Source organism: Choloepus didactylus, chromosome 2, assembly GCF_015220235.1.
Source record: "Choloepus didactylus isolate mChoDid1 chromosome 2, mChoDid1.pri, whole genome shotgun sequence".
Classification (NCBI taxonomy): Eukaryota; Metazoa; Chordata; class Mammalia; order Pilosa; family Megalonychidae; genus Choloepus; species Choloepus didactylus.
Window position 1 is genome coordinate 194,695,913 of NC_051308.1, and position 27,569 is coordinate 194,723,481.

The following is a 27,569-nucleotide window of genomic DNA, read 5'->3' on the forward strand; positions in this document are numbered from 1 at the left end:
AGCTCCCTTGAGCCCCCACAGGCCCAGGCATCTCTGCCAACCCCAACGGCATGAATGGAGTTGTTACCATCCTGGCACCGTGTCTCACTCCCTCGGCCTGCAGTAGGCCAGGCAGAGCAGTAGAGCTGGGTCCACAGCAGGACCTGGGAAGGTTTTCTGGGAAAAGCCCTCATTTACCCTCCAGGCTCCAAAGCCCCTTTGATCATCCCCCCCACCCCTCACCTTTCACCCACAGAGACTCTAGAAGAGGACAGTATAGAGACATTTATTGGATGTTTATGGGGCTGGTCCGTGTGGGTCTGGGTTGAGGAGGAAGTGTCTCCTCACGGCTGCCTGGAATGTCACCTGCCATCACTGGGGCCATGGAGCAGTGCTAGAGGACACGCTTGGGGTCTGAAGTCTGTCCCTCATTGCAGTGAAGTCGTGGGTTCAGGAAGGAGTAACTCTGTCCAAGGGGTCTCGCTCCTGGCACCTCCAGTGTGATGCCTGTGTTCCGACCTTGGCGGTCAAGGGGCATCTCAGAGCCTGGAAAACAGCACACTGAGTGCATGGGGCTTCCTTCTGCAGCCCCTTCCTCCCCCTCCCCACCCCCCAGTAGGATCACACGCCCAGCTAACTTCACTGGGGGCTTACCTTGTACAATGCACTGTGCTCAGAGTCTTAAAGGCTTCATCCATTTAACAAATAGTTAACAACATACCACGCTGTGCACTAGGAGCTGTCAATGTTCCTCATGGAACTTACAGTTTAGAGGAGAGAAAGAAAATAAACTAGCAAATAATTTCATATTTCTTAGGAGATATGAAGACTTAACCTTCACCATAACCCATTTTATAGATGAGGGTATAGGCTTACCACACAGCTAGTATGCAGAGGAGTGCTGGACATTTTAAAAAATATGCAATATGCATTGTCCACTGTTTTAAGACTGGATTCCAAGTATAGAATTACCATATGACCCAGCAATCCCACTTCTAGGAATATACCCGAAAGAACTGAAAGCAGGGACTCGAAAGAGACTTGTACACCAATATTCATAGCAGCGTTATTCACAACAGCCAAAGGTGAAAGCAACCCAAGTGTCTATCAACAGAAGAATGGAAAAACAAACATACAATGGAATATTATTCAGTTGTAAAACGGAATGAAGTTCTGATACATGTGACAATATGGATGAACCTTAAAGACATCAGGTTCAGTGAAATAAGCCAGACACGAGAGGACAAATATTGTATGATCTCTCTAATATGAAATAATTAGAATATGCAAATTCACAGAGTCATAAATTAGATTACATGTTAGCAGGGGCCTGGGTGGGTGTGGGGAATGGGGAGTTAATGCTTCATTGGTACAGAGCGTCTGTTTGATGTGATGGAAAAGTTTTGGTAATGGATGGCGGTGATGGTAGCACATTATCAATGTAATTAACACCATTGAATTATATACTTGAAAGGGGACAAAATGGGAAATTTTGTTGTATATATGTTACCAGAATACACATTTAAAAACAACAAAAAAATAGATTCTATGGCTCTTTATCTACTGCCTTATCCTCTCTCCTCCTTTTATATCAGAGCTCACTTGTCCTTGTTATTCCCACCTCCTCTTCATGATGTATTCTGCTGCTATTTACTTGGTTTCTGCCCCCACAATATTTTAGAACTTTTTGTCACTAAATCCCATGGACACTTCTAAATCCTTATCTCATTTATCAGAAGTGTTTGACACAGCTGAGTATTCTTGCCTTTTTGGATAAAGAAGTACATCAAGTGTTCAAGCCAGAAACAGGCGTTATCCTCACACCTTCTCCCCTACCATTTCACAAAACCAAACATTTCACTAGGTCCTGCTGGTTCCACCTTATCAACATCTACCAAATCCACCCACTTCTCTCCATTCTCATGACTACCACCTTAGGTCATGCTTTCATCTTCTCCTGTCAAGACCACTGGAACAGCCTCCAGTCATGCCCTCTCTAGTCCTTTCTCCTTGATGTAGTCAGAGAGATCTTTTTAAGGACAAGTCACTTCCTGTACTGTTCTTTTTCAAAACCCTTCAGTGATGTGACATTCAAGGCTCTTCATGAACTAGCCCCATCCCCTGTCTCCAGTTTCTTCAGTCACTCTTCCTTCAAGACGCTTATGCTTTGCCACACCAAAACTCTCATTGTTCCCCCAAATTAGTCCATACCTTCACATCTCTGGGCCTTGGCTGGTACTCTGTCTTCTGCCTGGAATGACATTTTTCACCTTCTCCACCTAACAAACTCCTGTGCTTTAGGATACATCAGTGGAAGATATCCAGGAAGAATGGTGCTTCTGAAACCACTGTGTTTTTGTTTCTTGGATGTTTAAACAAATGCCATACAATGGGTTGGCTTCACAACAGGAATTTTATTAGTTCATGGTTTCAGAGGCTAGAACGCTTGCTTCATCTAGGGATCAGTGTCTTCTGGTCGGCCGGCAATCTCTGGGGTTCCTTGGCTTTTCTATCACATGGCAATGCACATGTTGGCATCTTCTTGTTTCTCTTCTGGGTTCCATTGACTTAAGCTTCTGGCTGCTCCTGTGGCTTACCCCTCTTTGTCAAAGTCCTTTGCTTCTATGGACTTCAGCCATACAGGGTTAAGGCCCACCCTCATTCAGTTTGGGCACACCTTAACTAATAATATCTTCAAAGGTCCTATTTACAAGTGGGTCCACACCCACAGGACCAGGGGTTGGGACCTGAATATGCCTTTTGTGGAGGATGTGATTCAATCCCCCAAAAAAGGGAAGAATGAATTTCAAGAAGAAAGCTATAATGGACACTGGGATTTACTCCCCAACATCCATTCCTTCCCTTCTACCTGGGTAGTAGCAATTGTATTTGGGTGGAATTGGCCCCATCCCAGCTCTGAGCCAATCATGCAATCTCATTCCTTTGTCACAATGATGGGAGGGTAATCAGTGTAGAGTGTTTACCCGAACACAATGATTGGTTTAGAGGTGGACACATGACCTAAGTTGGTCCAATCAGAGTAGAGTTCAAGCCTTTTTCCTTTTTTCTGGTTGAACAAAAGACAGCATCCTCTTTTTTCTCCTGGTTGTAAGGGAACAAGAAAGCATGTAGTCCCTGGGACTTCTGGCATCCAACTAACTACCATGAGAAAATCCAGGCAAAGAAGAAATCCAACACAAGGTAAAGGGCAGAACTCAGAGACACTCAGAGAATGGAGTCACAAGCCTGAGGATATTGTGAACTTCTATTCATATCATGCCTAAAGCCCACCCTGCTTGAACTTTTCAGTTACAGAGCTAATAAGTTTCCTGTTTTGTCTGTTTTGTTTTGTTTTTAGCTTTTTATTCTGAGATAATTTAAGGCTCAAGATGTTACAAAAATAGTACAGTTACAACAATGGTATTGGGGAAAATTGGATTATCTACATGCAGAAGAATACAAAATATACACCATATACAAAAAATCAAATCAAAATGGATCAAAAACCTAAATATAAGAACTGAAACTGTAAAACTCTTAGAAGATAACATAGAGGCAAATCTTCATGGCCTGGGATTTGGCAATGGATTCTTAGATTTGACACCCAAAGCCAAAGCAACAAAAGAAAGATTAGATAAATTTGATTTCATCAAAATTTAAAACTTTTTTGCATTTAAGTTAATTACCAAGTAAGTGAATAGAAAACATATAGAATGGGAGAAAACAGTTTCAAGTAATATATCAGATACATCAATGGATATTAAGGCTTTAATATCTGGAATATATAAAGAACTTTTACAATGCAACAACAAAAAGATAAACAACCAATTTAAAAATGGGCAAACACAACTTCTCTAATTAAAAAAAAAATGGGAAAGGAATTGAATATTCATTTCTCCAAAAAAGATATACAAATGGCCAATAGTCACATGAAAATATGCTCAACATCATTAGCCATTAGTGAAATGCAAATTAAAACCACAATGAGAAACCACTTCACACCTACAAGAATGGCTATTATATTAAAAAGGGAAAATAATAAGTATTGGAGAGGATGCAGAGAAATTGGAACTCTAGTGCCTTGTTGGTGGGAATGTAAAATGGTGTAGCTGTTGTGGAGAGCAATATGCTATTCCACAAAAAGTTAAATATAAAATTACCATTTGACCCTGCAATCTCTCTTCTAGATATAAACCCAAAGAGTGAAAACTGGATCACAAACAGCTACTTATACACCAAAGTGTTATTCACAATATTATTCAGCAGTATTATTCACAATAGCCAAATGCTGGAAACAACCAAGTGTCCATCAACAAATTAATGGATAAACAAACTGTGGTAATACACACAATGGAATATTATTCAACCAGAAGGAAAAATGAACTAATGAGACATGCTGCAACATGGAAGAAACTTGAAAACATTATGCTCAGTGAAATAAGCAAGACACACAAGAACAAAAATTATATGCTATCACTTTTATAAGAGATGACTAAATATGGCAAATTCACAGAGATAGAAAACAGATTAGAGGACCAGGCAAGGGAGGACTGGGGGAATGGGGGAAGGGGGGTGAAGAAGTGTTTATTTAAAAAAATAATAAAATGACAAATCCATAGAAGTAGAAAGTAACTACATGGTAAAAAACATATAAATATTACTCATTTCATTCATAATTATGGAAATGCAAATAACCATAAATATAAGACCACATATCTACAGATGGGCAAAAACTAATATTTCTGAAAATACCAAGTGAAGGTGAGAATGTAGAGCAAAGGGAACTTTAATACCCTGCTGCTGGCACTGTATTGCAAAAGTTTTTGTATTTGTGTATATATCTTTTTCTAATAAAGTTGAAAATATATGTAAAAAAAATAGTACAGACAGTTCCTTTAGTACCCTACATGTAGCTTTCCCCAATGATAACATATTATTTGACCATAGCACATTTTCAAAACTAAGAAATTGAAAGTGATACAAAACTATTAACTAAACTACAGATCTATTCAATTTTACCAGTTTTATATGCACTCTTTTTTTTTGGTGGGGTGGGGGGGCTGTACTGTATATGTATTATGAAATTTTACCACATGCATAGATTTACATAGCTGCCACCACAATCAAGACAGAACTGTTACATCACCACAAAGAAACTTCTTCATGCTGTCCCTTTATATTCAGAACTTCCCCCAGTCCTAAACCCTGGCAAACATTGATTTGTTCTACATTACTATAAGTTTGTCATTTAAAGTTTTAAACATTTGTGTAAAGGTTTGTGGCAGACATATGGTTTCATTTCTCTAGGATAAATACCTAGGACTGTGATTGCTGGTTTGTGTGGTAAGTGTATGTTTAACTTCATGAGAAACCCCCAAACTGTTTTCTGGAGCGGCTGCACCATTTTATATTCCCACCAGCATTGTATAAGAGTTATTTGTTCCACATCCTCATCAGCACTTGGTTTTGTCCGTATTTTGTATTTTAGTGTAATGATAGCTGTGTAGTGGCATCTCATTGTGGCTTCAATTTGCCTTCCCTTAATGGCTAATGATGTTGAATTTTTCATGTGCTTATTTGCCATTTGTATATCCTCTTTGGCAAGGTATCTGTCAAGTCTTGTGCTCATTTTCTAATTGGATTGTTTGCTTTCTTAATGTCAAGTTTAGGGTGTTCCTTATTATTCCGCATAAAATTTATTTGTTGGTTATGCTCTTTGCACATGTTTTCTCCCATCCTGGCTTGTCTTTTCATCCTCTTAACAGGGTCTTTTGCAGCACAAAATTTTTGAATTTTGATGAAGACCATTTTGTCAATTTTCTCATTTTTGGATTGTGCTTCTGGGTGTTTTGTCTAAGAACTCTGCTTAACCCCAGGTCACAAAGATTTTCTCTTATGTTTTCTTCCAAAAGTTTTTTTAAAATACTTTTATGGTTTACATTTAGATCTATGATTTATTTTGATTAATTTTTGTATAAGATGTGAAGTTTAGTTAAAGGCTCATTTATTTTAACCTATGGAAGTCCAATTGTTCCAACAACATTTATTGAAAAGACTATTCTTTTCTCTATTGAATTGCTTTTGCATCTTTGTTAAAAATCTGTTGGGCACACTTGTGATGTGGGCCTATTTCTGGACTCCTTTCCTGATATGTGCCGGCCCGTCCTCCAATACCACATTGTCCTGATTACTGTAGTTATATAGTATGTCTTAAAACTGAGTAGTGTGATTTCCTCCAACTTTTTCCTTTTTCCATACTTTAGCTATTCTAGTTCCTTTATCTTTCTAGGCCAAAAACCGGCTCCTCAGCTGTTCTTCACCTGACTTGGTTTCCAGACCTGACCTAGTCATCTGCCTATGATATCTATTGATTGGTCAAAGTCCCTCTAACCTGTGGGGCTCTGAGCAGCAGGCAGCTAAGGCTCTGGGGAAACCCTAGGCTTTCAGGAGAAGCACATCTGGGATCAAGTACTCATTCTGCTACTAAATCATTGTGCTACCTTATGCTAACCCCTTTCTCTCTCTGGAACTCAGTTACCACTCTATAAAATGGGGTAGAAAGTAGGGCTGACCTTATTTTTCTATTTCTTTTTCCTTGAATTCCAAGTTTTAAAGGGTTTTGCCTACATAATAGACTGTATTTATTAAGTACTATTTTTTTCCCTGCATTTTGTTTACTCAAAGAGCTGTAATCAGCAGGAGAGAGCCCATGCTAATTACTATCCTGAGTTGTATCACTGTACCTCAAAGCAAAGCAGCTTGCTCCCAGTAAAACCTTTGAGATAGTGGGCCTTGCTCAGGAACTTGCTCAAGAATCCCACATTGCTATATTTGGGGTCCTCAGATGACCAGAACCCAATGACACTTAAGCCTTGGAGGGGAAAGTCCAATCTTTGGACAAATGCTGGTTTTTCAAGCTAAGAGGCACTGGGGAAAGAAGGGAGCTGAAAGGCATCTATTTTGAAGTGAAGACAGAAGATTTGTGTTTAAGTGGCTAAAATGAGCTGGCCATGGAAATAGAAGCCACAAGTGGGAGAAACCAGAGAAAGTGATCACCGTGTGACAAAGCATACCAGAATGCTCGAGACTTTGGAGAAAGCATGGCCTTGTTGACACCTTGATTTTGGACTTTAGCCTCCTAAACTGTGAGCCGGTAAATTTCTGTTGTTTAAACCAACCAGTGTGTGGTATTTGTTATAGCAGCCCTGGCAGAGTAAACCAGGTGCTCTAGACTGCCCTTGGAGCCAGAAATGTTGGGAAGGGGGTGGGGCACAAGAGGGCAGGACATAAGCTACAGCATCCTACAGTCTGGGCCTCGAAAGATGGAAAGAGCAGGACTCTGGAGGCAGAAAGATGAGTTTGAATTCCAGCTCCAAAATTTACAAGTTGTGACCCTTTGGGCAAATTACCTTACCTCACTGATACTTTGTTTCCACATCTGTAAAGTGAGTGAAAATAACACCTACTTCACTGGGATAGTGTGGGAGCTTCGAGCTCTGTACCCCAGAAAAACATGTTTTTAAACTTAATCCATTCTTATGGATGTGAACTCTTGTAAATAGGCCCTTTTGACAAAGTTACTTCAGTTAAGGTGTGCCCAACTGAAACAGGAAGGGTCTTAATCCTATTACTGAAGACTTATAGGGAAAGCTCACCTTTGAAGGAGAGCTTTGCTGGACAAAGAATTCTTGGCTGGCAATTTTCTCTTTCAGACTCTTAAATATGTCATAGCACTTCTTCTGGCCTCCATGGTGCCCACTGACTAGTCAATTCGGAAGTCTTTTGTGTTTTCCCTTGTATGTGTTGAATTGCTTCTCTCTTGCTGCCACAGAAAGAGGGAAAGCCAGAGGGAACACCCAGAAGCTGAAAGTCAACAGAACATGGAAGAGAAGAGAGAAGCCAGAAGAAGCTGCCATGTGCACTGCCATGTGACAGAGGAGCCCAGGACCAAGGATTGCCATCAGCTGGCCCCAGAACACCACATCCTTCATGATGCCTTGATTTTGGACTTCTCCTAACCTCAAAACCATGAGCCAATAAATTCACATTGTTTAAGCCAACCCATTGCATGGTATTTGTTTTAGCTGCCAGGAAACTAAAACTGTAGTGAGGAAGATTAGATGAGATAGTGCATGTAAAATTTCAAACACTGTCTGGCATGTAGTAGGTACTTCCTTTTCACAGCAATAGGGATAAGAAGGTGGAGTTGGCTTTGCCACTCACTCTCGGGGTGACTTTGGGTCTCAGTTTCTTCATCTGTAAAATGGAGGTAGTAATAAGATCTACCCTGCCCAGTTTTTGTAAAGAGTAAAGATGATCTGTTTAGAGCTAGTTAATTCCTTTTAACTGCTTTATAGTATTTCATTATTAAACAACACCACATTTTACTTATCCATTCCTCCACTGATGGACATTTAGTTTGCTTCCAATATGACAGGCAATGCCATGGTACACATCTTTACATATCAGCTCCTAGAGCAATTATTGTTCTAGAGCAGAAAATCAGAAGTAGAATTAGTCTAGAGTATATACATTTTTAGATTCAATAGATATCCCCAAATTACTCTACAGAGTAGCTATACCAATTTAAACTCTTACCAGCAGTATAAGAAAATATCCATTTCCCCCCAACCTGCTCACTCTTAATATGATCAATATTTGTCAGCATGATTGGTAAAAAAAGGTACGTCATTGTTAAACTGCATTCCCCTGACTAATAATGAGGTTGAGCATCTTTTCATATGTATTGGTCATTTGTATTTTTTCTTTTGTGGATTAGCTTTTTCTCATTTGCTTAAAGGTGTACTTGTACTATGTAAATATTCTGGATATCAATCTTTTGTATCTACCTATCTGTCTATTTACATATGTAGTATCTTTACTGTCCACCACTTGTTTTTTAACTTTATGCATGGTTTCTTTTTTAATTAGAGACATAAACAAAATATGTATTTGATGTAGGCAAATTTGTCAATTTTTTCTTTATTTTTTAATTAAAATTTTAATTTTCAGATAATTATAGATTCACACAGAAGGAGGATTGTGGGAAGAAGTCAGAATAGGAACCTCTAGGGGTCAGTCCCTCTACCAAAACAGCTATTGAACTGACAGGAATTGTCTGAATCAACTATTTTGAAACTCTGGAGTCTAGTGGAGACTGTGCAGCATTCCGGGAGGAGCTGGACAAAGAGGCTGGCAAATTGCGGTAAATATTGGTAATTTCACCTGCTGTGCAGTGGCTACCACCCCACAAGCCCCAGGTAGCAGTGGGGACTGAAGCCTGAGCTCCTGATGTTCTTTGTATATTGGTGTCCTTTAGTTCATTGAACGTATTTAAGACGGTTGATTAAATATGTTCTTGCTGGCACCAAAGTGGGCTCTAAGGACCTATTCCTCCAAATTCCAGGGGGGTGTGGTCTGATCACTAATCACTGCTTTTAATCAGATACTTCAGAGTGCTGGGGTTCTGGCTCTAGGGCAGCTATTGTTCCAAACCCCCTCAGGCAAAAGCAGCAGAAGTGTCCTAAAGAGACAGTACCGATTTTTTCTTTTTCCCTCTTTCCATTTCCCGATTACGAGCAAAAATCATTTGAAAAAGTCACAAATTGACAGCTTCAGCCCTAAACAACAATAATGACAACAACAAATCCTAGCAATTCCAGAGGAGTACAAGAACTAGATCTTCAGCATTCTAACATCATAAAACTCAGAATGTCCAGTTCTCAACAAAAAATTGCAAAACACAAAGAAAGAGGAACGTATGGTCTATTCACAGAAAGAATTTGCAGAAACTATCCCTGAGTAACTATTAGTTGGCAGTATTGGTCAAATACTTTAAATCAGCTGTCTTAAATATGTTCAGTGAACTAAAGGAATCCATATACAAAGAACTAAAGGAAATTAGGAAAATGTTGTCTGAACTCATTTATATATACATACATTTATGTATATTTACCACAATTTAAAATAAATAAATAAATTATATTTTAGAAAAAGAAATAATACACAGAGGTCCCATCATTACCCAGTTTCCTCCAATGAAAACATCCTTCAGTGATATAGTACAATATCACAAACAGGATATTGACATTGATACAGCTAAAATACAGAACATTTCCATCAGCCAAGGATGCCTATGTTGCCCTTTTATAGCCACACCCACTTCCCTCACTCTCACACACACACAGAACACCATCTCCACTAATCAGTTTTCTATTTCTGTAATTTTGTCTTTCAAGAATGTTATATAAATAGAATTACTTTACATAAACTCTTGGGATTGGCTTTTTTCACTCAGTGTAACTGTACCAATAGGTAGTTCCTTTTTATTGCTGAGAATTAGTCTGGAAATTCATCCAAGTTCTTGCAGATATCAAAGTAGTTCCTTTTTATTGCTGAGTATTTCACAATATGAATGTACCACAGTTTGTTTAACCATTCACCCATTGAAGGACATCTGGGATATTTCCAAATTTTGGCTATTATGAATAAAGCTGCTATGAATATTCATGAACATGTTTCTCTGGGATAAAACCCAGGAGTGCAATTGCTGGGTCAGATAGTAGTTGCATGCTGAGTTTTTAAGAAACTGCCTGTTTTCCAGAGTGACTGCACCACTGTGTATTCCCACCAGTAATGTTATGAGTGAACAAGTTTCTCTACATCATTGCCAGCATTTGGTGTTGTCCCTATTGTTTATTTTAGCTATCATGATAGATGTATAATGTTATCTCATTGTAGTTTTAATTCTCATTTTCCTAACAGCTAACAATGTTGGATATCTTTTCATGTACTTATCTGCCATATTTATATCCTCTTCAATGAAATGTCTGTTCATGTAAATATTTTTTCTCATTCTAAGGCTTTCTTTTCATCTTCTTAACAGGTTATTTCTCAGAGAAAATGTTTTAAATTTTGATGAGGTCCAGTTAAAAATTTTTTCCTTTCATGGATCAGGCTCTTGGTGTCAAGTCTAAGAACACTTCGCCTAGCCTTACATCCTGAAGATTTTCTCCTATTTTTTTCCCAAAAGTTTCATTGTTTTATGTTTTACACTTAAGTCCATGATCCATTTTGAGTTAGTTTTTGTATAAAGTATGAGACTTAGGTAGAGGTTCATTATTTTGCCTGTGGCTATCCAGTTGTTCCAGCATAATTTGTTGAAAAGGCTATCCTTCCACCATTGAATTGCTTTTGTACCTTTTTCAAAAATCAGTTGGACATATTTGTGTAGATCTGTTTCTGGGAATTTTCTTTTTCTAATGATTGATGTGTCTGTCCATCTCTGTTCCAATATAACACAGTCTAGATTACTATAGCCACATAATAACTCTTGAAACCAGGGAGAGTGATTCCTATAACCTTATTCTTTGTCAAAATTGTTTTAGCTATCCGAGTTCTTTTGCCTTGCTATATAAATTTTAGAATAATCTTGTCTATATCTACAAAATATCTTTCTGGTATTTTGATTGGAATTGCACTAAACCTGTATGTCAATTTAGGAAGAATTAACATCTTTATTATGTCAAGTCTTCCAATCCATGAATGTGTTATGTCTCTCCATTTAGTTAGATATCTGTTGCTTTCTTTCATTAATGCTTTGTAGTTTTCAGCATGCCAGTACTGTGCATCTTTTGTTAGATTTATACCTAAAAATTTCTTCTGTCTGTGTGCGCAAGATTATAAATGACATTATACTTTAAATTTTGGTGTTCATGAGTTGATTGCTAGTATATAGAAATACAACTGATTTTTATATGTTTATCTTGTATCCTGGAACCTTGATGAATTCAATAATTAGTTCTAGAAGTTTTATTTATTTTTTGAGAGTCTTGGGATTTTCATTTCATCAGGAATGGGTGCTGAATTTTGTCAATTGCTTTTTCTGCATCTGGTGACAATCATGTCATCGGCAAATATGGACAGTTTTATTTCTTACTTTCGGATCTATATGGCTTTTATTTGCTTTTCTTGCCTTATTGCACTAGCAAGAACCTCCATCAATATGTTAAATAACAGTGGTGAGAATGGACCACCTTGCCTTTTTGGGTTACTTGAGCATTTTTAGAATTTCTAATTTATCTAGTGTATTTGAGTGCATTGCTTTGTGTAACCTTGTTCAAGAGATTGCTCTGGGTATTACATTATATATACATAATTTATCATACTCCACTAGTTTTGACATTTTACCAGTTTGAGGGAAGTGTAGAAAACTTGCTTCCCTTTGTCTTCCCACATTTATAGCATAATTGGCTTAAATATTTCCTCTATACATATTTAGAACCATGTCAGACAACCATCAAAAATTATTTAGAGATCTAAGATGGCAGCATAGGGAGGAGTGGAAGCTAGTTAGCCCCCTGGAACAACTAATAAACAACCAGGAACAACTAGTAAATAATCTGGAATAACTGCGGGGGGACAAACGGGACCATCCATTCATTGGATTCTTCCTGAATTGGGAAGAATGCCCAAAACTGCAGCATAAAATCTGTAAGCAAAAACTGTGGATCCAAGCCAGGAGCCCCCTACCCCCACGGCCCAAGCTGCAAAGCCTTGTGGAGCTAGAGAGCAGCTTTCTCTGAGCAAGTGAATATAGCTCAGCTGAGCTCCAACTGAGGTTTTAATTAAGTGTGGACTGTTCAATACAAATCCCCAACAAGCAGACAGAGGCTTTGGGTGAAGACTGACCATGGAGAGCCAGAGGGTGGCCACAGACTGGCCCTGAAGGGGACTTTCTGTCCCTTTTTCAGCTCAGTGGAGAAAGCCTCAGCCATTTTCAGTTCCCAGTGCTCTGACCCAGACAAGGGTGCAGAGAGCACAGGCAGAGAGAGACCATTGAAATGCTAATGACCTCTCCCTAGGGGGTCTATCTTCTCTAAGAGGAAAGGGGTGGGGCCCAGACTACTACCTGCCTTCCATTCAGAACCAGACACCAGAGCCTGGAGGAAAACAGCCATGGGCCACACCTCCTTCACCAGTGGGGAGATACAGGCTGACAGGCGCCACCTGCTGTCAGAAAAGCACAGTAACTTGAGGCCTCACAGGGTGTATCAATCTTCTAAGACACCCTCAGGGAAACCAGATACTGAATAGTTCTTCCTTCTGGGACCGGAGCCCGTTTTGGTCTGGGAAAACCTGATTGGAGTAACCAAGGAAACCATGCCTAGACAACAGAAAACTACAACCTACACTAAGAAAGATGAAGTTATGGCCCAGTCAAAGGAACAAACTTACACTTCAACTGAGATACAGGAATTGAAACAACTAATAATAAGTCAATTCAAAAAGTTTAGGGAAGATATGGCAAAAGAGATGAACCATATAATGAAAACACTGGGTGTACATAAGGTAGAAATTGAAAGTTCAAAAAACCAACTGGCAGAATCTATGGAAATGAAAGGCACAACACAAGAGATGAAAGACACTATGGAAACATACAACAGCAGATCTCAAGAGGCAGAAGAAAACACTCAGGAACTGGAGAACAAGACACCTGAAAGCCTACACACAAAAGAACAGATAGAGAAAAGAATGGAAAAATACGAGCAATGTCTCTGGGAACTTAAGGACAAAACAAAAATCGGGAACGTAAGTGTCACTGGTGTCCCAGAAGGAGAAGAGAAGAGAAAGGGGGCAGAAGCAATAATAGAGGAAATAATCAATGAAAATTTCCCATCTCTTATGAAAGACATAAAATCACAGATCCAAGAAGTGCAGCATACCCCAAACAGAATAAATCTGAATAGGCCTATGCCAAGACACTTTATAATCAGATTATCAAAATTCAAAGATAAAGAGAGAATCCTGAAAGCAGCAAGAGAAAAGTAATCCATCATATACAGAGGAAGCTTGATAAGACTATGTGCAGATTTCTCAATAGAAACCATGGAGGCAAGAAGGAAGTGGGGTGATATATTTAAGATACTGAAAGAGAAAAACCACCAACCAAGAATCCTATATTTGGCAAAACTGTCCTTCAAATAAGAGGGAGAGCTTAAAATATTCTCAGACAAACAGACAATGACAGAGTTTGTGAACAAGATACCTGGTCTACAGGAAACACTAAAGAAAGCACTGCAGACAGAAAGGAAAAGACAGGAGTGAGAGGTTTGGAAAACAATTTTGGGATATAGTAGCACAGCAATGTAAGTACACTGAGCAAAGACGACTTGAGTATGGTTGAAACAGGAAGGTTGGGACCAAGTGGGACACCAGAACAAAAGAAAAAGAATAAAAATTGGGACTGTGTAACTCAGGGAAACCTAGGGTGCTCAACAATTGTAATAGAAGGTACAAATATGTTTTTACATGAGGTAGAACAAATGAATGTCAACATTGCAAGGTGTTAAAAATAGGGTGGGATTGGGGGGAAAATACAATCAATGCAAGCTAGAGACTATAATTAATGGAAACCTTGTATTATGCTTCCTTTAATACAACAAAGACAATATACCAAAGCTAAATGCATATGGTGGTGGGGGGGGACAGGGGAAGGATATGGGACTCCTGGCATTGGTGATGTTGTCTGACTCTTTATTCTACTTTAGGTTAATGCTATCTTTCCTTTTGTTGCTTTTTACCTGTGATGTTTTTGTTGTTGTTGTTGTTTTTCTCTCTCTCCTTTTTTCTTTTTCTTTTGTCTCTCTGCCTTCTTTGACTCTTTCTCCTTTGTGGAAGAAATGGAGATGTCCTTATATAGGTAGTAGTGATGGTGCTGAATACATAAATATGTGACTGTACAGGGAACCCTCAATTGTTTATTTAGGACAGAATGTATGGTGTGTGAACAAAACTGTCTTAAAAGAAAGGAGTTGATGAAGAAATCTTGAGGGCACTATATTATAGAGTGAAATAAGACAGATACATAAAGGTAAATATTGCAGGGTCTAATTATAATATGTAAACTCATAGACATGAAATATAAGTTACCAGGATATAGAATGAGGCTAAAGAATGGTGAGTGGTTTCTTATTATGAGCAGAATGTTCAACTGGGGTGAACTTAAACATTTGGAAATGGACAGGGGTGATGGTAGCATGTTGTGAGAATAGCTAACGGTGCTGAAAGGTGTGTGAAGGTGGTGGAAAGGGTAAGCTCAGAGTCACGTATGTCACCAGAAGAAAAGTTGGAGGTTAAAAGATGGGAATGTATAAAACAGTGAATCTTGTGGTGGACAATGTCCGTGAGTAACTATACAAATATTAGAAATCTCTCTCACGAACTAGAACAAATGTATGATGCTATAACTAGAAGTTAATAATAGAGATGCATAAAGGAAAAATATATATACCTATTGCAAACTATATAGTACAGTTAGTAGTATTTTAACATTCTTTCATCAACAGTAACAAAGGTACTATACCAAAACTATGAATCAGTAATGGAGAGGGGCTGGTTAGGGGTATGGAAGGATTTTAGTTTCCTTTTTTTGTCTTTATTTCTTTTCTGGAGTAATGAAAATGTTCTAAATATCGAAAAATTGTGGTGATGGATACACAGCTGTATGATGGTATCATGGGCAACTGATTGTACACTTTGGATCTTTGGATAGTTGCATGGTATGTGAACAATCTCAATTGGAAATATATACATATATCTATAAAGCTCTGAAGTCTGAGGGAGCTTTCATGATTGATAACACATATCTATGTACTGGGAGGGTGACACATTCCATGTGAAGAGGACACGAAAGCTTGCATCTAAGGCCCTATGTATCTATTCTTTTGGCTTCTGATTTGTATCCTTTTTGCTATAATAAAACTAATCATAAATATAAAAAAATTATTTAGAAAACTCAAAAGGAGAAGTAAATATATGTATTTGTCTCTTCCTGTTGTTCTTTCTGTCTTCCTGATATTACAAAATTCCTTCTTTTATTGTTTCCTTTCCGTTTAGAGAAATTCCTCTAGCTATTCTTTTAGAATAGACCTTCCAGGAACAGATTCTCTTAGTTTCTCTTCATTTGAGAATATCTTGATTTATCTTTCATTCCTGAAGGACATTTTTGCTGATTATAGGATTCTGTATTGACAGTTCTTTCTTTTCAGTGCTTGAAAAATACTGAGCCACTTCCTTCTGACCTCCATGGTTTCTACTGAGAAATCTGCTGTCATCCAAATTGTTTCCCCCCTATTAGTAAGATGTTGTTTCTCTCCTGCTGCTTTCAAGTTTTTATTTTTCTTTAGTCTTCAGAAGTTTGACTATGATTTACCTTCATGGGGATTTATTTAAATTTATCCTTTTTCACTCATCTTCTTGAATCTATAGGTTTATGGGTTTTACCAAATTTGGGAAGTTTTTATCAATGTTTCTTGAATACTTTTTCAAACCTGCTCTATTTTCCCTCTTCTTCTGTGACTCTAGTGACACAAATGTTAGATCTTTTGTTATAATCCACAGGTCCCTGAGGGTATGTTCATTGTTTTTCACTCTATTTTCTTTCTGTTGTATAGATTGGATCATTTCTAGTGCTCTGTCTTCCAGTTAATTGATTCTTTCCTCTGTCCCTTCATTCTGATTTGAACCCCACGGTTGAGTTTTTTAATTAGTTTCAAGCATATTTGTATTGCATGTGGAAGCATTTTTATGATGGCTGCCTTAAAATCTTTGCAAAATAATTCTAATATCTCTCTCATCTTGTGTTGGTTTCTATTGATTTTCTTTCTCATTAAAATTTTGGTTTCCTTGGTTCTTGGTATAACAAACAATTTCATATTGGAATTTGGATATCTTGGGTCTTATGTTATGAGACTCTGGATTTCATTTAAACCTTATGCATTAGCTGCTTCTTTTGGCACTGCTCTGGTAGAGGAATGGAGTGAGGGGTGCTGCCTTGTTACTGCCAGGTGGGAGAAAAGTTCAGGGTTCCTCTTGGTCTCTGTTGACAGCCATTGGGGGAAGGGCTCCTGTTACTGCTGAAGGGAGGCAGGAGTTCTGGCTCCCCTCTAGGCCTCTGCTGATACTTCCTTGGCTAGCACGCATAGGAGTGCCTTGTTATTGATCCCCACATGTTCTCCACTTACACCACAAGAGGAGAGGGTGGACTCATTCCCAGTAGGCAGGGAAAAAAGTCCAAGCTCCCTACTCTTACACCACCTTAGCATGGGGACAGGAGGTATTTAGGATGCTTCATTACAGCATAGTAAGGGTGGAAGCCTAGGCTCCCCATTTGGCCTTTAATGGCATGGGTGGAAGTAAAGCCACAGTTATTTCTGTTGTGTTTGGCAGGAGTATAGCAGTTATTGTGTAAAAGTCTCCTGTCTTGCTAAGTGGTCCCTTTCCTGGCCCTTTGGTTAGAGTGAGGAGGCTTTTGTTGGGGCTTTTTTAATCCATAGCCATTGGCATTTCTGGATTGTTGACTTCAAGTCTGGGGTATATGAGGCAAAAAGAAAACTTGTCATTCCTTGGGCCCCAAGGTCCCTATCCAGTCTGCCTCTCCTCTCTACCTTTCAGAGTCTGCATATTTTTGTTTTATATACAATGGTGGGGGGAGTACATCTACTACCTTTTCCTGGAAGCAAAAGTCTTTCATGTTTTATTTTAATTTTTGAGTCTTTATAAAGAAATTCCCTATGCTGAAATCATAAAAGACATTAATATTTCTTTTCTTTTCAATAATTTACATATGTGCTTCGGTATGTGCCTTTTTTCCTTTTTTACATTTATCTTTTTAACCTGTTATTGATTTTTATTTTTGTGCATGGTATAGACAAGAAATCCAATTTTATATTTTTCTATATGGATACCAACTGTTCCAACAAAATTTATTGAAAGTCTGTCTCTTTCCTAATGATATGAAATGCTACCTTTATCATTAATTAAATTCCCATATTTTATTCAGTCTGTTTTGGATTCTTTCTATTCTAGGGTTTCTCAACCCTGGCATTAATGACATTTTAGGCCAGATAATTCTTTGTTGTGAGGGACTATCTTAAATATTGTAGGGTTGTTCTGGTTTGCTAGTGCTGCCATTATGCAAAATACCAGAAATGGATTGACTTTTATAAAGGGGGTTTATTAAGTTACAAATTTACAGTTCTAAGGCCATAAGTGTCCAAATTAAGACATCAACAAGAGGATACCTTCACTGAAGAATGGCTGATGGGGTCCAGAACACCTCTGTCAGCTGGGAAGGCACGTGGCTGGTGTTTCCTGTCCTGGATTGTGTTTCAAATAGCTTTCTCCAAAATGTCTCCCTCAGCTGCTCTTGGGGTGTTTTGTCCTCTCTTAGCTTCCCTGGAGCAAACTCTGGGCTAGCATCTCAAATCTTAGCATCTCCAAATGTCCTTCTGTCTGCATTTCCAAGCATCAGCTTTCAACAACCATCTCCAAAAGTCTCTCTCAGCTGCTCTTATAGGACCACAGTGATTTAATTAAGACCCACCCTGAATGGGAGAGATCAAATCTCCATGGAAACATTCAATAAAGAGGTCACACCCTAATCAAAAAGGTGAAGCAGTCTGCCCCTACAAGATTGCATTAAAGAATACGGCTTTTTGGGGGGACATAATATATTGAAACTGGCACAGGTGTTTAGCAGTATCCCTGATCTCTATCCACTACATACTAGTAGCACCCCTTCCTGCAGTTGTGACAACCAAAAATGTCTCCAGATGTTGCTAAGTGTTCCTGGAGAACAAATCTGCACCTGGTTGTAAGCAATGCATGGCCCAATTTCTGTGTCAATAAAAGCAATATCATATGTTTTTTAAAAATATCCTGTTATCTCATGGAGCAAGCGTCTTCTTTTGTTTTCAAAATTATTTTGCTTGCTCTTGTACCTTTACTCTTCTAGTTTGATTTTAGAGCTAATTTGACTAATTTCATGAAACATTTTGTTGAGTTTTTATTTACAGATTAATTTGGGAAGAACTGATGTCTCTAAGATATTGAGCCTTCCTATCCATGTACGTGCCGTAGCTCACCATGTAGTCCGAGTATTTTACGTCTTTCAGTAACCTTTACGGTTTTTCTTGGTAAAACTTAAAGCTTGGACTGTTTCTGGTCTATCAAGACTGGGTCTATGCTCAGGTTTTTTTCCTGTTCCTCTACCACTGCCCCCCATCCCGATGTCTTCCTGACCCCAAGGGGAGCCAGACAAATCCTCCCACTCTCAAAAGCCATTCCTCCTACTTTTCACCGCACAGCCAAAAAGCAGAACTATTCACTACCAGGATCTGCGAAGGGTTCTCATGTTGTTGCTTTTTCCATTCTTATTGTTAAGTTAGAAAACTCATCTTTTACCAATGATAGCATTTAGCCCTTTCTTTCTCTGAGGCTTAGCTACTACCCACCCTGCCTCTTTTACCTCCCTGATAATTGCCACGCTTGCTCCTTCTGCTTAGCTTAAAGCTCCCCCCCTCCCTGCATCTTGTCCAACCTTATTCCCTGTGGGTCCCCAGTGTGACTGACCCTATCACTGCATAGTCTCACTCAGTCCTGCCCATGCACCTTGACCCATTATTTATTCTCTGGAATGCCTTTTCTCCTCCATTTTGCCTAACCGACTTGTGCACTAATTCGACACTAATCCTATCCTTTTTGAAACCCTCTTTATACATGTATTAAACAATTTTGTGCTTAATTATGTACTTGCATAGACTCAGTGTGGGTAGGCAGAGGAAACAGCATGACTCGAGGCAGAAAGAGAGGGGCTGAATTCCAGCCCTGCTGTTTACTAGCTGTCACTCCTTGAGCAAGTCATCTAACCTCTCTCAGCCTTGATTTTCTCATCTGTAAAGTGAATATAATAATACCCATTTTGAATCTTGTCTACCAAACTATACTGAAAGATCTTTTGCCAACAGGGACTTGTATCTTTCACAGTACTTTACAGGAGGATATAAAATGTTAGGGGTGTGTGCTAGTTTGAATCTATTATGCCCCCCACAAAAGCCATGTTCTTTAATGCAATCTTGTGGGGGCAGACTTATTAGTCTGTTGAACAGGGTGGAAACTTTGATTGGGTTATTTCCATGGGGGTGTGGACCCTGCCCCTTCAGGGTGGGTCTTAATTAGATCACTGGAGTATTTAAGAAAACTCAGGAGCCAACACAGGCGCTCATGCTGACACTTGGAGACACTTGGAGATGTAGACAGAAGGACGTCTGGAGATGCTAAGCTAAGAGAGGACCCCAAGATGCTTAGAGAGAAACGCCCTGTGGTAAAGAAGCAAAGATGCACAGGAGCTGAAAGAGAGGAGTGAAGACAGGAGCCCAGAGACATTTTGTAGAAAGCCATTTTGAAACACAACCCTGGAGCAAAGGACCAGGAGATGCTAGCCATGTGCCTTCCCAGCTGATAGAGGTGTTCTGGACACTGTTGTCCTTTCTTCAGTGAAGGTATCCTCTTGTTGATGCCTTAGTTTGGACACCTTTTTGGTCTTAGAACTGTAAATTTGTAACCTAATAAATCCCCTTTATAAAAGCCAATCTATTTCTGGTATTTTGCATAATGGCAGCTTTAGCAAACTGGAACAGGGGGCAATAAAGACTTCTGACAAAGCAACACATGTTTTTTTCAGGGCCCACAAAGGCTCTTGGTGGCCTATGCTAATGAAGGAATGGGCAGTCCAAAACACCATATTATCAAAAAATATCTGAATTAATTAGTTTATGAATTAATTGAAAGTTTGGGGAGCAGCAGATTTTTCTTATTATTTCTATTTTTGGTAATATTAAAATAAGTTTGCTTTCCCTAAGTACTCACCAGGCTGTGAGTAAAACATTATGTTGGAAGACCTAAAACATGGATTAATCCTTGTGTGACAAATGGAGTGCTGATTACATCCAAGTATTTCAGTAAACACTGAGCATATGAAGAGTTTGGCATGGAAATGTTCAGACAGTGAACTCCTGAGAAATGTGCTGCTGCTTCTGAATATTCCAGGAACACTTGTCAGGCAAATGTCCCAAACATCATTTCTCACTGTCTTCCTGTGTAAAGGTGCTAGCCTGCTGAATACAGCAAGGAAATCAAGTGGTCTCTTTCTTACCTGTAGCCTGTAAGCTTAAGCCTGGTTCCAACTTTGTATTGGGCTTGGAGCTGATGAACAGATAACAGAGAACACAGGCAGTGACAATGAAGGCCAGGAGGACGACCGCAGCTATGGACAGGCCCACGAGAGCACCGATACTGGGGAGAGAGAGACCATACAGGAGCCGAGCGTCAGGAAGGGACTTGGAAGGCAGTGTGGTATAGAAGTGTGGAAGATGTTGCAGGAATCAGCTGGCTTTGGGCTTTGTTCTGTCCCTTCCTGACTTAAACAGGCTTTCTTTGCCTAAGCATGGGAAAGAGCATCAGCTAGGTGCCAGCTACTTGCCACATATATTATATGACATCACTCGGTTCCCACCATGTAGCCGGGACTCAGGAGGTTTGTTTCCTTTTTTCTCCCCTCCTTCTCTCTTTTCCTCAACTTGCTCCCACCCCAGGGAGCTGGGAATGATCTTAAAGGCCCTCCCAACACTCCTGTTTTTTAAAATCAAGACATACAATTTTCAAAAAAGCCAGTTGTCTTTTGAGCCTTATAGTAATCTCTGCCCACCCTCCCCGCATCACCAGGCCCTATGAACTCTGCGTGTGAAATTCCTACCCCACCCCCAGCCCCTTAGCCTCCAACCTCACTGCTTCTGCCCAAGTCAGGCCTTGGTCACTCGGTCTTCAGACAACTGCCTCCCAGCTCATTTGGAGGCTACTGTCTTTCCAGTTTCACAGAGTCCACCTTCTTATCTTCCCATATTTGAATCTTACCTTGGAGGCTCTTTGAAATGTCCCCTCTTCAATAATGCTGTCCTTGGTCATCCTTCTTTCCCCTCCCTTTCCCCCATGCCAGACAAACCCACTCAGGACACTTCACTCAGGGCCTTTAGCACTTCCCACTTGGCCCATGTGGTAGGGAAAGAGCAAAGGGCTTTAGAAGCAGACATACCTGGGTTAGGACCCAGCTCTCTAACTAACTCACTGTGAGATCTTGGTGATAACCTCTCTGAGCCTCAAACTCACTAACTCACTGTAAGATCTTGGTGATAACCTCTTTGATCTTGGTGATAACCTCTTTGAGCCTCAGTTTCCTCATCTGAAGAAAAATGTGAACGATCAGAACATAGCAATTCACAAGTGGTAGCAAGGATAAATAATATAACAGATGCAATATGCTTGGCACATAGTAAGTACTCAACATACTCCTCACTTGTTCCTTGAAGGCAGAGTCAGACCATGTTTAATCAGCTTTTTCTCCCCTTGTACAGGTCCTGGCAAAAGTAGGCAATTGGTAAATATTATCAAGTACCTACTATGTGCCAGGTACTGTGGGGTGCTCTCCCAATAGGAAAGGATAGATGTAGATGGGCAACAGGCTTTGTTTATGTGCCTTCCCTGCCCACCACCCATTCCCCAGCTTTTCTGCCTCTCCCGGTGCTCCAGCCCCAGATTCCTGCCCTTGCTACTTCTGCAGGATTTCACTCCCAGCTACTTGATGGCTAATTTACATAAACAGAAACACCCAGGACCTTGGAGAGTCTGCCTTCCCATGGCTAAACAAATTATGGCATTAATTATAGAGCCATTAAAAATGTTTTCAAAAAATATCTACCATGGATATTCTTATGACTTTATGTCAAGCAAAAAGCATAAGACACACTACTGAATATACAGCATAACCCTAACTTAAATAAATATATACAACATAACCCTAACTTAAATAAATAAACATAAATATACACATATTTATACATACACACATGACTATATACATAGGTATATATGTGTATGTGTGTGTGTGTAAGATTGGAAGGAAATACACCAGAATGATAATAGTCTCTGGATGAAGCATGGAGTATGGATATCCTGTTTATATCCCCTTGGGTCTTAACCTTGTGGAATATTCTGGCCAGTGGTTCAGCTGCCAGCATCTGCATCTCTGTGCCTGAAGGCCTTCTTGAGGCCAGAGCAGGCTCCGTCTGCACGCTGGGCAGGCCAGAAGTGCAGGAAAAGTAATGCCTCCCTCTCTCCAGCAACTCACAACCAATAACTGACAGAGTTGGCATGTAAATACCTCAGCTTCCTTGCCCTCAGGTGGAAAAACTCTGACGTCCACCTTCTACACTGGCTGGCAGAGTTCAGTGGGTTTAGTCTCCAGTCACCCTCAGCGTTGACTTGCTTGGTCATGCACTCTTTGTTGTGTGAACTTTTCCACCCCCTACCAGCGTTTTCTGGGATCACCTTCCATATAAACCATCTGCCCTCAAATGCTTGTCTCACAGTCTTCTTCTGGGGAATCCAAACAGAGACAATGGATTACCCAGATTTCTTTTCCTTCTGTTTGTCCCATCCTTTCCACATTTTCCACATTGGGCATATAGTACTTTTTAGTTCTTTTAAGTACTTTAATTAAGCATTGTTTTCTCTTTTCAGATATACTTACTGTTTATAGGGCTGTTACCTGGGAAACCTGTGCTCAGCTTGGGACACCATCCTTTCAGAGGGATATCTATGGGCACCTGGGTAGAAAGGGTGTCAAAATGGGGTCCTTTAAGAGTGGGTAAGAGAGCTGGGGGGATATGCCCCAGATAGGAGGACAATAAATGGACACTGTCTCTATCTACTGTCTCTGCTGGTCTGTCTGGGGACAGAATAACAAGTCTTCAAGGACAGAGCTGGGAACAACAGTGGAGGCTCCAAGGGGGGCAAATCTGTGCTTAGTATATGAGGAACTGTAAATGATCAGAGTTGTCCCATGCACTGCCTTAAAAGGTGGTGAGTTCCCTGGGGAGATTTGTGTGGAACACCTTTCAATGAGTTCACCTTTCAATGAAGTTAAGAGATTCCTGCCTTGGGTGGGAGATTGGATTGGAGAGCCTCCAGCCTTCTATGATTTCAGTGAACTATGACTCTGAAAGATAGAAAACCCACTCTGACCCCTAAGAAAGAACTGGAAAGGTGGCCTAACAAACAAGGGCTTTGGAGTCTGGCAGTTCTAAGTTGGAATCCTGGTTCTGCTGCATGTAAGCTGAAAAATCACTTTACCTCTGGACTTTATTTTCTTCATTTGTAGAGGTTCCTCTCTCACCAGGTGGTCATAAGGATTGAATGAGATAGTGTATATACAATGCCTGACCACCAACTCTGCCCTCCAGTAAGGCTGTTACTTTATGGCTCATGCTCTGGTAAAAAAACAGAACTGGACCAGATGATGTGATAGCACCAGCTGCTTCTCCACAGGGAGTCTTCATTTCCTGAGACTTGCTTATAAAGACAGCAATTCTCCCTGAGCACTCTCTCTCTCCAAGGAAACATTACTTACCTAGATATTTTTAATTTTGAAAGGACAGGATTTTTTGAAAAGGGCCAAATGGAGTCTAGAGCAAAGCAAAGTCTCTACCCTCCAGGAGTGGGGCTCTATCAGAAAAATACGGGAGGAATTGTTTCAGGGCTTAGCGAACTCTGACCACCCAGGCGTCCCACAGGCCCTCACTTCCCCTCCTCCACTTTGCAATTGTCTGAGATGTTTATGGACAATCTCAGTCAGCCCTGTATGCTGGACATTCTAGCTGCCCTTGGGGTTGTCAGAGCTCATTGACTTGGGATGTGACCTTAGAGGTCTTCCATCCAGACTTCTACCCTATTGTCTGAGCCACTACAGCACTCCACACATCCAGAGGGTTTCCAAGGCAACAGAAGGTACCAGAAGAGGTAGAACTCTATGTAGAGAAGGAAGTGGTGGAGGAGGGATGGGTCCTGGCTGGGTGCTATGGGGTTACTCATCTCTGTATCCCCAAAGGCCAGCACAGTGCCCAGAACAGAGCCGAGGGTCAACGAGAGTATTTTCAAATGGTCTGAGTAGAATAGGCTATGACAGAATCAAGCTAGATTTAGAGTCTTGGAGTAGAACAAGCGGAGACTGTTCAGACAAGCCTGAGTTCTCAACCCAGCTCTGCCACTCCTCTCACTGGGGACTTCTATATGGTAACCTAATCTTTCTCAAGTTTTCTCCTCTAAACTGGAGAGAAGACATGCCAGAATTGCGAATGTGTGAAAGCATCTAGCACTTAGATGGTCCTAGGTAATGTTCTTTAAATCTCAGTCTGCTATGGCATTGCTGGAAGACCTTGGACAAATCACTTTCACACTCTGAGCTTCACTTTCCCCACAGAATCAAGGAAAGGGAACTGGCTTTTATTGATCACCTACTATATGCACTAATCATTTTCATATTTTTGCTTTATTTCACCTAATTCTCACAATTCCACGAGACAGGTATTACTAACACCACTTTAAAGGTGAGAAAAGAGACTCAGGGATTAAATACCCTACCCAAATCCACATCTCTAATAATGACAGAGCCAAAGTTTAGCCTAAGTTCTGACCAGCCCCAAAGCTCCCCATTGCCTCTGTACCTCAAAAGGAGGTCAGAGCCATCATATTTCAGCACCTGCTCAGTGGTAAGTACATAGAGGATCTTCAACAAATACTCCATTATTCACAGGTGCATATCCTATCTTTCTAAATGGACTATGAACAACACAGGGGCAGGAAATAATTCATTTCTGTATTCTCAGTGTCTAATACAGAATCTGGCACAAAGCAAAGGCTATAATGAATGAAAGAATATATGAGTGAACAGAGCAAAAATTAATAGGGTTCCCTGGGTTACAGATAATAGCTGACTTTATGGGATCTGAAAACCTGCCATCTAAAAATCCTTTAGAGTTATAGATTGAACAGCTTAGAAAAAGCGACATATCTGTAACTGTCATTGGCATATGCCAAGTTGATTTCATCTCTGTTATTGCATTTGATCTTTGCCACTGCCCTGATTCTGATCAGGGCAGTGACTGATCATCCTCTCCATTTGACAGATGAAAAGACAGAGAGACTCAGGGAGGTTTTAGTGGCATATAATACCAACCTTTCCTACCCAGAGAGCATGAGGCCTCTTCCTTACATACCTCCAGAGAGAGGAAACTCACTACCTATTGAGATGGACTACTCCATTTTTGCTGATGCCTGTTTCCCAGAGCAGGCTCGGAATCAGGTCCTGTTGTTGGGGTGGAGCCTTTGGAGACTTAGATTGAAATTTGTTGTCTTTTCAGCTCCAGAGTTAGGTTCCAGGAATGTCAGGACTGGCCTAGCCAACCCATTCCTGAAACAAACGGGAAAACTGAGTTCCTGTCTTTGGGAATTCACCCAAACTGCACTTCCATCAACACTGTATAGCCTGAGTCGGCATCTGCTGTGGCATTATGTCATTGACTCATGATGAGCTTGGAGTCAATTCTGATCCCAGGTCTTCTGCTTTAGCTTGGAGGTAGGGGGGTAGCTCAGCATTTACCACAGGGCCTGCTCAGTAAGGGGTGGCTGAATGAATGACTAAATATGAGGGGGAAAGAAAGGGTTGAGGCTGGGCTGAGACTGGGATTGGGTTGGGATGTAGCTTTGGGGAAGGATTAAGGCTTGGGGTTGAGGTTTGGATGTAGGTCTGGGTAATAACTGGAGTCAGGATAGGGGAAGAGAGCTGACATGGGGTTGGAGGGAGGATTGAGGGAAGGGAGGGCTGGTGATAGATCAAGGGCTGGGGTCAGTACTGGGGAGCAGGCAAGGGCAGGGGTAAGGTTGGTGTTGATATTAGGGCAGGTGACCCTACTGGGCACTTGGATGATAATTGGAATGAGGCTTGGGTTTCCTGTGACGTTTGGAAGTTGAGAATTTGCTGTTAGGGTGAAGGGTTGTTATTTGAAGGGTTGGTATGTGGGGTTGGCTTGAGGGTGGTAGTAGGGTGTTAGTGGGAATGGAGTGAAGATTGTTTGGGGATGGAATTGGGGTGAGTTTCAGACATGAATTTGGATAATGGTTGGGGTCAGGATGGGAAAATGGAGCCGAGATGGGTGAGGGAGTTTGGGTTGGTGATAGGGTGAGCACAGGGGTCAGTATTGGGTGTAAGAGGGTAAGGGCGGCTGAGGGTTGATGCTGATGTTCAGGTGATGTTGAAGGCTTAGCATGGGCTGTGCCCATGGTGGGGTGAGGGGGGCTGAGACTGGAGGTGAGGTTCAAGGTGGGGTTAGGGGCAGGGCCGGTACCTGAGCCACCACATGTAGCTGTGCTCGTAGGGGAAGAAGCTGTGCGGGTCGTCGCAGCAGTACTTGTGGTCGCGGAAGCCGCAGCAGAAGACCGCGGCCGCCTCGCCCCCGGGCCGCGGGCAGCTGAAGCCGCGCACCATCTCCTGCTCGGCGCTCACGTAGCTGGTGCAGGCGCCACTCATCGCGTCCCGCTCCCGGCCAGCGCCACCGCCACCTGGGGCCACCGGCCAGCAGACGAGAGGGGGGCGCGGGCCGAGACAGAACTGAACCTGAGAAAGAGACAGAGAAACGGACACAGAGAGGCAGAAGTAAGCAGAGAGACAGAGAAGGAGAGAGAGAGAGACAGAGAGGAAGAGAGAAAAACAGAGACACAGAAAACACAGCGAGAGGAGGTACGCGGACTGGGCGCCGCGGGAGGGGAGGTGGAGGAGGAAGAGGAGAGGAAGGAGAGGGAGGGCCGAGAAGCGGTGGGAGTGGAGAGCGGCGGGAAGGGGGGCGGGAGCTGGAGCCCAA

General features: G+C 40.9%; 1 protein-coding gene across 1 annotated transcript; it reads right to left on the reverse strand.

The window, feature by feature from the left end:
• Nucleotides 1-249: 249 nt before the first annotated feature.
• SHISAL2A (shisa like 2A) lies at nucleotides 250-27,501 on the reverse strand. The gene is made up of 3 exons (XM_037827220.1): nucleotides 27,057-27,501; nucleotides 20,975-21,114; nucleotides 250-525 (listed from the first exon to the last, which is right to left on the reverse strand). The coding sequence occupies exons 1-3, from the start codon at nucleotides 27,236-27,238 to the stop codon at nucleotides 374-376; spliced, it is 474 nt and encodes a 157-aa protein (XP_037683148.1). The 5' UTR covers nucleotides 27,239-27,501; the 3' UTR covers nucleotides 250-373.
• Between the last annotated feature and the right edge of the window lie 68 nt (nucleotides 27,502-27,569).